Source organism: Nipponia nippon, unplaced genomic scaffold, assembly GCF_047370975.1.
Source record: "Nipponia nippon isolate SJK-2023a ecotype South Korea unplaced genomic scaffold, ASM4737097v1 scaffold_10, whole genome shotgun sequence".
In the NCBI taxonomy this organism is placed as follows: Eukaryota; Metazoa; Chordata; class Aves; order Pelecaniformes; family Threskiornithidae; genus Nipponia; species Nipponia nippon.
The window spans coordinates 29,401,852-29,415,149 of NW_028262291.1; the positions used below are offsets into that span (position 1 = coordinate 29,401,852).

At 40.2% G+C, this 13,298-nt stretch overlaps 1 protein-coding gene across 1 annotated transcript in view; it reads right to left on the minus strand.

Moving 5' to 3' along the window:
- Nucleotides 1-13,298, minus strand: part of LTK (leukocyte receptor tyrosine kinase) — a 95,421-nt gene that overhangs the window by 44,938 nt on the left and 37,185 nt on the right. Inside the window, exons 2-4 of the mRNA XM_009473879.2 lie at nucleotides 8,116-8,229; nucleotides 3,762-3,917; nucleotides 2,888-3,110 (exon numbers count right to left, since the gene is read on the minus strand). Of these exons, the coding sequence (XP_009472154.2) occupies nucleotides 2,888-3,110; nucleotides 3,762-3,917; nucleotides 8,116-8,229 (493 nt within the window). The remainder of the gene's footprint in view (nucleotides 1-2,887; nucleotides 3,111-3,761; nucleotides 3,918-8,115; nucleotides 8,230-13,298) is intronic.

Here is a 13,298-nt window from a genome sequence, read left to right on the forward strand (position 1 = left end):
GCCATGCCTTTCTGTATCCAACAAAGGTAATTGACCATTAATTTTAAGAAAGACTATTTTAATATTAAGGACAACAATTTCTTCATTAAGGGTGAAAAATTCAATAAAGCTGAAAAGGAAAGCTGAAACCTTTTCTGAATGCTTCTAGGCTCAATCAGTGAACACACAAATGAGCAGCTTTACATTACTCTTCTACATACAGGAAGCTGTTATCTGCAAGTCTTCACAAACATCCAGTTCTAGCCATTGGACTTAAAAAGAAATAGAGGAGAGAGGAGAACACATGCCTATCCCTCTTGCCTTCACCAAGCAGTTAGAGGGTCCTTATTTGACCCAGTGTATTTTTGGGTGCAATTTCAACAGAAGCATGATCTCCCAGATTAGTGTTCAAAAATCATAGTCTTATATAACAGCTGGACAGCCTCTCCTTTTCTAGCTGCATTTTTTAATCAAAATGGCTGTGCTCATTGTTGTCGGTACATATTAGGCATTTTCTGAGGACATTTACCAGACAACTCCCTTTCAAAGGCTTACGTAGTTGAATTTTATGAAACCCAAATGACCATACATGTTTCTAGATGTTCAGATCAGCTATATGGCAATGTTTCCATGTACAGTAGTAGAAGTTAAATAACTTTTGTGGATAAAAACAACCACTTAAGTAGAACAGAAGTGTCAAAGATGGTAAGTTTCTACAAGTGTCTCAGAAGCTGGCAGGGCATTTTAGCGCTTTTGGGAACTGTGTAGCTGATGGATCCTGAAGGAGGAAACACCATCAGGAGAAGATTTCTACCTCCGGAAAGAGGACAGTTCACTGAAGTTGTCTGGTGCAGCTGGAATTCATGATGTAGTATAGCTTGATCCTGGAATTGAGGGGTGACAGAAGGGACTGAAGGAGGATTTTATGGAGTGCCTGATTATCTGAGAAAGTGATACCTAGCCTTTTTTCTACATCTAAGTTTCTACTCTAATCTCAAAACAATCCCTTGGTAGTAATTGTCAATGGTTAAACTATGTACTACACATAGCCATCTATCTCAAGGTCATTTGCCCATTGTCCTCCTTGTTCTGCTCTAAATTGTGTGGCAGTGTTTGGTTAACAAACAAAAGCTTGTAGAACTCCCACCCCCTATGGAAATCCCCTGGAAAGCAGGATGGTCTCTCTTCTTAACAACCAATGTTGTTAAAATCTTAATCATGGAGTGAATATTCATTTCAGACTACCTGCCTAGTAAGAAGCAGCTCAATCACTGTGTTAGAAATAAATTTTGTCGTGCTTGCACGCTGAGATTTTTCTGGAATTGTGCAGTGATTTTAAAGAGTTTGCCTGTAAAGAGAGGGAAAAGGAAGGGTATTTGACCTGACATGGTTCCTAACTCTGTTTTGTCTCTGTTCCTTCCCCTCCTTTCTATTTTTGATTTAAAACAGGACTCGGTCACTTTCCATCTTTAAAAACTTAATACTAAACTCTCTGAGCTTACCAGTGCTTCATTTCACTCACCAAGAAAAAGTAATACCAGTGTCTATGCCAATTTCGAGTAAAGCTAACTCCATTCTAATAAATCTAAATGCCATCACTTTTGGAGAGATTATTATCTTGATTTCATGTAGAATTATTTTGCAGTGCTCAAATAAGCTGTTAAACAACATCTATGACCCATTCCAGAGATGCTGCAGTGATTGTGATCAAAGCCTGGTCTGGCCAGCTAGGTATATCAAAAGGGTATTTTATGAGTTTATATAGAGGAATGGAGCTGTGACTGCAGTTGCAGAGCCTTGTCAAATACTCACAACAGCAAGGAGAGTTATAGGTAAAAAAAGGGCATTAGAAACTGATCCCAGAAAATGCAACAGATTCCTTGTGAAATTGGCAAGAAGGGGAAGGAGTAGCCAGGAAGGAAGCAAGTAATAACTAAAACAGGAGAGAGAGAGAGGGATCTGAAAGAAAATTAATACCTTTTTTAAGTCAAACTCTGCTATCTTTGGCTGACCAGGAGTCTTGGCTACAGATCTCCATGGCAGCCTGGGGAGTGCCAAAGAATTCAAAGAAAACAAGAACTGGGATCTATTGCTTAAGTTCTCCATGGGAGTCAGTCAGGTAATGGAAATAAAAAAGCTGTTTTGTGTCTGACCCAGGTTCTTACAAGGGAGATTGCAGCAAAGGAAAAACAAGCACATGGAAAATGGCAAAATCAGATGACACGTGGACTTTTCTCCTTCTTTTCCTGTTGTGATTCATTCCCTTTGCCCATTTCTCCTCCCTACTGCATTCTGCTACACACAGGAATGAAAAAGTAAAACAATGGGAAGATCAAAGAGGAGAGAATACAGGACAAAATCCAGAGTTGCTGCACTTTTTTTTTTTGTCTTCACCTCTTCTCACCTCTAGCCTCTGTTTTTCTCCTCCCTGAACTCTACAAATGAAGCAAGAGAAGATGCTCCTGAACTCAGCAGACAGAAGGAAGAAATCACAAAAGAGGTAAAGTTAACCCTACCTCAAAATGAGAAATTGTAACAATGATAGGACCCCTTGAATACTTAGAGATATCAGTCACGTTGCCAAGGCAGTCTTTGGACTGAGTGCATTTTACAGCTGTAGTCCTAGCATCAGTGAGTCAACCACTCTTGACCCTTCCAAATGTGAGGGAAGAAGAGTGAGTCCTAAGCAAGTGTGTTCTTTGCAAAGGGGACACACAAAACCTGGGTCTGTTACAGACATCCTGTCAGGAAGCCGCATGCTTCAGTCCTGACAATTCTACCTTCATTTTCTGCTGTAACAGTAGCAATGATCTCAAGAAGGGATAAGACACTGATAAACAGTGGCCTGGAGGGACTCCACCCTACCCTGCAATTCAAAGTCTAAACAGCTGCAAGTTGATTGTCTTACCTGGCATCCTCCTCATGGTCAACTCTCAGAGAAATTATCATCTTTCTGTTTGTCTCCACATATCTGATTTCAACTGTGAACCTCTGGAGGAGAGGAACAGCATCCTGTGAATATATGGCCAACTCCAGCAAGCAAGAGTCCAAGCTCCCAGGCAGGACGGGGCTATGCAGGCTGAACTCACATCTGTCTGGGAGCCTACTGGTGTTCAGGAGGAAAATGTCCCCTGTGAGAAAAAAAAAAAAAAAAGAAGAACAGACACACAGTGTGGATGGGAGAGTATTAATAAGGGGAAAATGGATAAGGAGTTTGAAGAAAGGAATCATGAGAAGAAAAGGAGAGGACTATGCATAAACCCCCAAAATAACAGAAAGTAGAGAAAGAAGAATAAAGTAAAAATGAGGGAGATAAGTAAAGACGTGATAGAAGGAATGAGAAGAGAAGAAACCAAACACAGCAGAGTGAGGACATGTCCAACAAAACAAAAGCCAAAGACTTTGCAAGTCAGACAGCAGACGTGTGGAGCCAGCCCTGGCTTGTAAAGGATTGAGTTTCCTAAGAAAAATCCAGTCTCTGTAAGCGAAGGTAGCTTATCCTAAAACAAGGAGATACAAAAGGAGTATATAAAGGGGCTGGCTGTGTACAGGGTACATACATACACAACTCGGGCAGTACACATACATTATATCGCTCTCAGTGACTTTTGGGCACTGACAGCACACTTGCGAGTTGTGCATCAGAACCAGCATACGCCAGTATTTTTAGTGACATGTGCCTGAGGCCTCAGCCTGCTGGCTCCTGTGGCTGCCACCCACAGCTGCTACCAGTGCTGGGAGAAAGCAGATGTCCATTCAAGGGGAACTGTAACTCTGCCTACCTTCAACATCTCCACGGGAGGAACTGTTTTCCAGAAGCAGCTGCTGCCTCTCCTGAGATACCAGGACACCAACTGAAGATAACACCCAGTCCGGTTTTCCAAAATTGTCTGTAGACGTCACCCATGAACAGCTTGAGCCAATGATACAAGCGATTTCTGTTATGAGAAACCAAAGGTTTCATTGAGGCCTTCCCCAGTTCCCGGGGCAGGGGTGATGGGGGCATGTGAATGAGCAGATCTACAGCGTATGGGGACTATCTCTCCCAAGAAATGGAAGAGTTGAAGGGAAAAAAGAAAGCTTGTCTTGTGCAATAACAACAGAGTCTCTTCCAGGGTGGGTGCAGGAACATGCTAGAAAGAAAAACAACCCTGCAAATTCTTGGCAGGTGTAAATCAGCATCCTCCCAGTGGTATCAACAGTGAATTTACAGCAGTGGAAGGTCTAGCCCACGTGTACATAAAATCCTGAATGAGAATAATACCTAGTGCAGCAAGGATATTGAAACTGTACAGATTTAGCATTTTGGCAGAGAGGAACAAATGAAACTCTAAGGTCAACCTTCTCTCAGCAATAGAAAGAGCTTGACAGGGTCTCAAGCAAAATAACTGAGCAATGCAAGCTTTACACAGTTTTTATTATTATTTTTTAAACAGTTTTGTTTTCTTCCAGCAGGATGGACGAGAACACCCTCTTAACAAACTCCAGAGTCTATTTGCAGCACTGAGAACACTAGATCATCCTGGCCAGAATTTTTCATAATCAGCATATTATAAACCAGACAAGAAGTAATTCACTGTTCTCTCATCAATCTAATATAAACTCCCTGAAGAGATATTAGCTGCACAAAGCTCTCCCACACAGAGTGAGGCTGAATAGATATGGTAAGCTGATATTAACTTGCATTATATTTATTTTCAGTAGTAATAATAATATTACAGTAATAACTGGAGGACCCCCAGGCCATATGAGAAATAATAGGAGACTAAACATTCATATTTGGGCTCCTGACGTTCAGAGGGTATTCAGGCCTTACAAACACGGATGACATAATGATATCCCTTTGGTAGCTCTATTTCTGGGGATGAGAAAAGACAGGTATAAAGAACTGAATTAAGATGAGGGATATAAGAAGGATAGGTGGTTGCACAGGCAACACAGGTGGGGCAGAAATAAAAACATAAGAACGTGCAGAAGATTGGCTATACCTTAACTAAACTTTCAGAAAAAGAAGAAATGGAAGCATCTTTTGACTGCAACAGCCAAAGTAGACAAGTTTTCTTAATTTTTAAAGTTAATTGTAACTACATTTTTATAAAACAGCACCCAGTGTGCAGGTGTAAGAGGAACGCAGATGTTACAGAGCTGCACGTCACTGTGACTTGGGACAGGCTGCGAACTCCCACCTGAACACACATCCTGCTCAGCCCTGTCCGGCCTGCTTGCCACTGGAAGTTACTGCCTCTCTCAACCTACCAGCTGGGCCAACCACTTGAAGAGCTTCTCAGCCCACCTCATCAAATCCATACAGTTTAGCAAAGGTCTACTGCACTTTTCAGCCCAGCAATTTTAAACGGAAGCCACAAGCAGGTGAACTGTCAAATTATGCACGTGCGTATGCAATGCCACCTTCCAGCAGGGCACAGGAAGGAGGACACCAGCCACTCTCCTGGCTCTGCTGGATCTAGGGCATCTTTATGCCTGTGCACAGCTTCAGGCTATGGTTTGATGATTCGGTAAAACAGCTTTAGGAATCTCAATAGCTCAGAAACTCCATGGCTGTGTGAAACAAAGCAGAGTCCTGATCCAGGTCTGCTGTGCTGTTTCAAATTTATTGAAGTTTGACAGGTTAACTCAGTACCCACAGACTTATTGTCAGGAGCAGTAATATTTTTATCAGGTAAAAATCTAGTTGATCATAAAACCCAGAAAACAATTTCTCTCACAACAGCATGACAGTGCAAGAGAGCAAGGTGAGACCTCGGGAAAGAAAAAATTCCTTTTCTTTTTTAAATAGAGGATTACTTGAAACTAATATTTATGACAAAATCGTTTCATTAAATCTTACCAATACCCCTGCTTGCAGTTGCAAGGACTGTACCAATGCAGACTTAATCCTTTAGAATGTGCCTCACATAATAAAGCAGTTTGCAGCTCAGATAAGTGAACAAAACGTTCTCCTTCAAAAGCACCGAACTCCCATACTGTCCAGGCTATATAAAGCATATCTGCCACAGCCTGAGACCTGGGAGGATCTGAATGCCTGGAAGAAGAATCTGAAATAGATCAGAGTTGCTGTTGACATCTGGTAAGAAAAGGCCTCTGAGCTTTCTGGCAACAGGTCATGGGCATTGCATTGTGATGGAAAGATCAATCAACAAGAAGCTGTTGCTTAGCATAAATTGAAGAGATAAAGAACTGGGTACGCTCACAGTATAAAAGAACACTGAAATCTGCAAACTCTGAGGCTACTGTGTACCACCTTACAGATGCTTCATATCCAGCTTTGCTTAGCATCTAAGAACCTGGAGAACTTCAAATGTAGGTCCCCAGAAAGGCAAAATGTGACAGAAATGAAAAGGAAAAAATTAAAATATATAGAGAAATGTATCTATATTACTACAATCAGCAAAGGACATATTTTACAGTGTTGCAAAAGTTCTCTGAAGAAGCTTAGATTGAACAAAGCTCATGGACAGTCACAGGGCATGTCAGAAAGGAGGTTCACACTTTAAAGAATTAGATACCATCTGCAAGATGTTACTATAAGGAACTCCTCTCTGGCAAGTCTAAGTTATCTTGCTACCTCCTGTGAGGAACGTATGTGACTTTTCTAGCATGCCCAAGGCCTTTATGGTTTAGCATCTTCATTAATGACCTGGACTGAAGGGGCAGAGCGCACCCTCAGCAAGTTCACAGAGGTACAGAACAGGGAGGAGCAGCTGACACACCGGATGGCTGTGCTGCCATTCAAAGCAGCCTGGAGACTGGGCTGATAGGGACCTCTTGAAGTTCAACAGAAGGAAATGCCAAGTCCTGCACCTGGGGAGGAACAACCCCTGGCACCAGTACATGGTGGGGGCTGACTGGCTGCAAAGTAGCTCTGAAGAGAAGGACTTTGGGGTCCTGGTGGGCAACAAGCTGTCCATGAGCCCGCAATGCACCCTTGTGACAAAGGCGGCCAACAGCCTCCTGGGCTGCATTAGAAAAAGCATTGCCAGCAGATCGGGAGAAGTCATCCTTCCTCTCAGCACTGGTGAGACCACATCTGGAGTACCATGCCCAGCGCTGGGCTCTCCTACACAAGGAAGAGACAGACTGACTGGAACAAGTCCAGCATAGGTCCACAAAGATGACTGAGGGACTGGAGCATCTTTCATAAGAGGAAAGGCTGACGGAGCTGGGACTGTTCAGCCTGTAGAAGAGAAGGCTCAAGGGGATTTTATCAATGTGTACAAACACTTGATGGGAGGGAATGAAGAGGAAGCCAGACACTTCTCAGTAGCATCCACTGACAGAACAAGAGGCAATGGGCACAAATTAAAAAAAAACAGGAAATTTAGTCTGAACACAAGAAAACACTTTTTTACTGGAAGAGTGGTCAAACACTGGAACAGGTTGCCCAGAAAGTTGTGCAGTCTCCCTTTGGGGAGATATTCAAAAGCCATCTGGACATGGTCATGGGCAACTGGCTCTAGCTGACTCTACTTGAGCTGAAGGGGTTGGACTAGATGATCTCAAGAGGTCCCTTCCAACCTCAACCATTCTGTGGTTATTTCACTAAATGAAAAGGCATCACTTCAATTTCCAAGTTTCCACACCACTGATAGCAACTGGGTCATTTCTCTTAGGCATTTATAGTGTTTGCTGCATCTATCCTGGCACCACAGTAAGACCAAATTCATCCTACCTATCTCACAAGAATTTTGTCCATCTCACTGGGCTTTTACAACACCTAGAAAAAGAAAAGTCCAGTTGAAAAAAAACTGCATTCGGTATTAAGAAAGGTAGTTTGTTCTGAAGTTTCTGGAAAGCAGCTCCACTAATTAGCTTTTATTTCAAAAACTCCCAAACCCAAATATGGCGGATTACACTGTGCTGATGGAGAAGATTATTCTTTTTATTTTTTTTCTTTTTTTCTGTATTTTGTTTTTAGGTTTGGTTTTTTTTTTTTAATAAGGAAGTAAGGGATTCCCTTAAGGTTACACTAGCCTTTTTGAGTCACTGCTCCATTTCCAGCCAGAAAGCCAGTGGCACAGCTTTCTGGTAAAGGGTCCTTGCGACTGCCAGCATCTATCTGGTACCTAGATTCTGAAGTAGAAATAAGGAGGATGTAAGGAAGAGCACTTGTAGTACCTGGCTTAGAAGGCTGATGCAATGACACCATCCTGTTTTTCACAAGGGAGAGCTTCTGAGGTGGACTTGGTGAAGAAGAGTTTTCTTCATGTGATCCAGAACAGGAGACAACAACTATAACAAAACAAAAAGAATAGGGGAAGAGTTTGGTGTTTCTATACAAAACTATGCTCCCATATTGTTAAACATGAACATATATTCAACAAAACCCTGTTATATTACGCTCACCCTCATTACAGTGTACTGGTGTGGTACTGTCCTGACGATGTTTCAAAATAGCCCTACCACTTCCCCGAAACAAAATTACAACAAACTACTTTACTTACTAATGTGTTCTTTACTATTCTTTATCCACTCCCATTTTTACCAGTATATAACCCCTAAAGAGACACCGTATATTCCAGTAGTGCCCATGTTGCAATAACAGTACATCTAGCTGCCTGCCAACAACTACACTTCTAAAGCATTCATGTTGGATGGGTCTTTGAGCAACCTGTTCTAGTGAAAGATGTCCCTGCCCACAGCAGGGGGATTGGACTAGATGATCTTTAAAAGTCCCTTCTGACCCAAACCATTCTATGATTAGAAGAAAACTTCAACTGTAAAATGTATGTTAGCTATGGAATACATGACATGGATTTATCAGCAATCTTTTGGGAGGGCCTGCATAAGCGCTATCATCTTCACCATACAAGAATAACACCCCATCTGAAACTAACACTCATGAAACCTTTGCATCATTGCACATATTCAGAGAACAGATTTCTTTCTTACTGCCAGGCACAAAGCATGGATTTTCAAAGGAATCAGGTAACTTTCTTGTATCTGATATCTAGTAACACATACTCTCTCCAATACCCTTCTTATTAATCCGCCCGCACTGCTCTATCTCAGGGATCTCTTTATCATATATCTATAAAAATCTTAATTGGTAACTGTGACATTTGATCGTAATTATGACACCAATACATACACATTTGTGCATTTTTATACAGATAAAATCTTAAGAGTCCTGATGTAAAGTTTGGTTGTGCTGGAAAAAAAGTCCAAAATCTCAGAGGATATAAAAGGCCATAGAAATTATTTTCTACTTCACTAATGAGCATATTGAATCCAGCATGCTAAGATTAGCTGGTTTTAAATGGAGGTGTTCTTCTGGATCAAAGTTTTGTTATTCAAAGTAAAACAACTTTACCAAAATTATTATTCATTGTAGTAGTTCTGACAATTACATATTCAGTACCTTCTGACTTGCCTTTGGAACAACTCATACCAACAATGGCTTTTTTATTTATTTAATCTGTGCATGTGAAATACACAAGTCCCAAACTAAGCATGCAGTAATCTTTATTTAAGATTATCCCCAGTCTTTTCTTTGAATCATAAACAAGTTAACCAGAACAAACATATTTGTAGTCAAAAGGTGTTGAAAGACAGATGCAAAATGAGTTGCTTTCAAACCTCAGCCATGTGGGTTATGAATTCAGGAATATAGAAATGTGAAATCATGTCAGAGGAGACAGGAATCCTATTCATGTGAATTGCAGTTGAGACAAAGATGTATATACATGCCATTAATAACAGCTAAGATATTCTCAACAGAACTAATAAGAACAGTAATATTACGAAGACATACAGAAGGATCTAGAAAAAGAAAAACAAAAAAAATCCCAAACCCAAAACATATGATCAACTTTTTCAAACTCACCACAGCTTTTAGGTTTTCAGCAATATCTGGTCTGATTTTAAACTGCTAAAATAATTTTCGTTTTAATATATACGATGATGTGCATCACAGTGAGTAAAATGCTGTGAAATGTTTCATAGCATAAGAATCCTTCCATCTTTTATTCTAGTACTGAAGACAGCCATGAGTCTTCATGGGGTTCCAAGGAAAGGATAACCTTATAACAGAACAGCATCCTGCTGCAGCAGACACATGTTGTACTGATGACAGACCTGTGGTCTCCACAGACCAATTGCCAAACACTACATTTTTTCCTGCCTCTGTTTTCAAATATGTAGGGACATTAATGTTTGAAAAGCCGACTCTGCACTGTATATAAGACACTGACACTGGTCTGCTAAGTAAGATATCTTCGATAATGGGATGAAATCTTCAAAAAGAATGTGAATTCTTGTTTGGCCAGCCTTATGAAAGGCTTGTCTTTCTTAGCTTGCCTTATGAAAAACAGTGGGGGAATCTCTTCATAAAACTGTCCAGAAAATCCATGCCAAAAATCAATCACATATTGCAAACAAATCTATTTCACCATATTAAAAGAAATTTTGCTGTGGAAAGAGATGATCTTTTGACAACTTGAGTCTGCTCCTCCCAACTTATGTTCTATGTCTGTTGAGAGGTTGTTCAGTTCTATATCTACCAATCTTTGTTAAGCACTGCTGTAGCTTCAGTATTTACTTCCCTCAGGGCTTTCTGTAAAGTCTGTTCCACCCGCTCATCTCCTCATATGCTCCAAGCTGCTCATGTATTTTGGAAATAGCCTGAATATTCTGGACCCACAAAACATAGTACAGTTACGGCAGAAGTTCTGCTAGGGACATTCCTCCTGATAAAACTAAAACTTAATCAAAATACTTGACTTGCACTCTCCCCCCAATCAATTACATAAAGACCTGTGGGATTTTCCTCTTCTTTTTCATTAGCAGACACAAGTTCCAGTGGCAGACTATCATGAACAGAGGCCTAAGCTATTTGAAACATGAATTTACTCCTTTAGTGTGAAAAAAATATCCGTTGCCATTGGTGATGGCTGAGACAAACAGGGTACAAAAGTTTTTTGTACCATTGAGATAAGCGTCTAAAGAAGTTTGCTGGTCTGGTATTAAGATATATTAAAACTTAACTACTGCTTTGTCACAAAGACCACTGCATAAAACTCGATCTGCTAATTACATTATCCACTGTGCGGACTGTCAGCAACATCCTATTCAATTTTGGAAAAAAGCCAAGAGGGTTCATTCAAATGCCTGGTAACAACCCTACTCACCTACCCTGGGAAGATGCCACTTACTGAATTGGGCATATGAGAAGAAGGAACAGCAGTCATTACAGCTGAGTTCACTGAGACAACATATACTTGGACAGAAGATCCTAAACCCAGTGACAGTCAAGGCATTTGTTCATAGGTTCATAGAATATGCCCCCATTCATTTATTTCCTCATAGCAAAGAATTTCAGGTTATGACTCAGCAGGACTCACAGTATGATGAATCCATGCATGAGATCTAGATAGTGATTTTGTAACACTCCAGTCCAGCCTACACACTTACTTTATGTCTCAATTATTTTTCTTTCTCACTCATTCAACCTCTCTGATTGAACTGAAAATCTAGTGCACACAGTCACTAACAGAAACTCTTCTTCGCTTTCCTTTGAAACTGGGAACTCCAGAGATGTTTCCAATAACCCCACATCATATCCTCTCATACATGCTTGCATGTAATTCTTGTATGACATGAACTTCAGCATTAAACAAATAATAAAGACTATCTCTTATCAACTACATGATTTATCTGTCTTGATCAGCAGAAGGTAATAATTTAAGCAAAAAGAAATAAAAGATGGAGAGAAAGGAGATCCATGATTTTAAGCTAAGTCTGCCATTAAGGAACATAAAATGATCAGGAAGAACAGTAAATGTAACAATATTCAACTGTCACAGCAAAAACATGGGATCTTTTAAGAGCACAGCACAAATTCATCGCTTTTTCTGTAACTGAACACAGTAAAATCAGAAGCCTCCAGCACTCAGAAGGTAATTCCATTTCTTTCACTATCTTACAGAAAAAAGCATTCAGACACCTGCAGGGCTGAAATTTTTCCTGAATCCTGATGTTACTTTGCAGAAGAGGAGAAAATTACAGAAAATACTTACAGAACTCATGATGGGAAATCAATTCCAGATCAGACAAGCCATCTTCCTCCCAAAATAGGAATTTCCTTTAGAGCATTTTCTAGTGTTTTTCCCCATCTAATATCCAATTAAGAACTCAGTATTTCTCACTGCTTCTCTGAGAAGATAAACTAACATACAGACTAATAGATCTGACTGTCAAGAAGTCAGACTAGACAAAAAGAAGACTCTTTGTCTACTACCTATCCTAGTATTTTTCAATTACTCTTAAACCTTCCACTTTCAGCTCCATAAATAATCTCTCTTCTTCATGAGTATTTACAGCTTTAAGTTATTAACCTTTCACCTTGAAAATGTCACTGTGATCTCCTGCTGCTTGCTATTAAACTCTTTCATTCTTTGCTCATTAACTGGTTGGTCCCCATGTCCCTTGTTTAGTCCATCACTCTTTTTGTACTCTGTGCGAATAGATTGCAGGTAATGGTCAAAAAGGGGAGCAAAAGGACAAAATGCAGTTTTGCCAAAGCTTGTTATATAAGGTGATACTTTAGGATCTTCTTAGAGCCCTCTCCAGTTTTTCAGGGTACTTGCTGAAAGGCAGACATCAGCTCACACTAATGCCATGCTATGCAGAATGGCCATTCTGCTCCCTCCTGAGATTTCCTTGTTTATCCATGCAACAATCTCATCAGTCATTTTGGCCAAAGTAAATCCTTAGTTGATCATCCGCCGTGACATCAAGTCTCTCTCTGGCGTATTTCCTTCCAGAACAGGTATTCCCACCCTCCATATCTGTATTATTTCCCTTTGAGGTACCTGGTTTTATTGCATTGGTGAGTTGGACTCTGCTATATTTTTTCCTATCTTTATGTTATCAGCAGATCATCAGTACAGTTTTTATGTTGTCTTCTGACTTACTGCTAAAACTGTTAAATAGCACATAGCCCAGAACTTACCCTTACAGCAAACTTACAGGCAGAGTTAATCGACAACAATTCCTCTTTATACTTTTATTTTAAACCTACACGTGACATAGTGATTTGTACCAGCCCAGACACACACTAAAGTACATGTCAAGAGTTACCAATATAAGTACGTGACTGAAGTTGGAATGTCCTACATCCACACTATGACTTTTGTCAAACTTGTAAATTAAGTTAAAAAAATGACACTACAACAAGAAGTCTTTTCAAATAAGCCCTTTAGATTTACATGTAATTATAAACCCTTTTCTAGTTCTTTGATCCTATATCAAGGACCCTGATATTTTTACTCAGACTGATGTTAAGGCAGCAATCTTCGTAT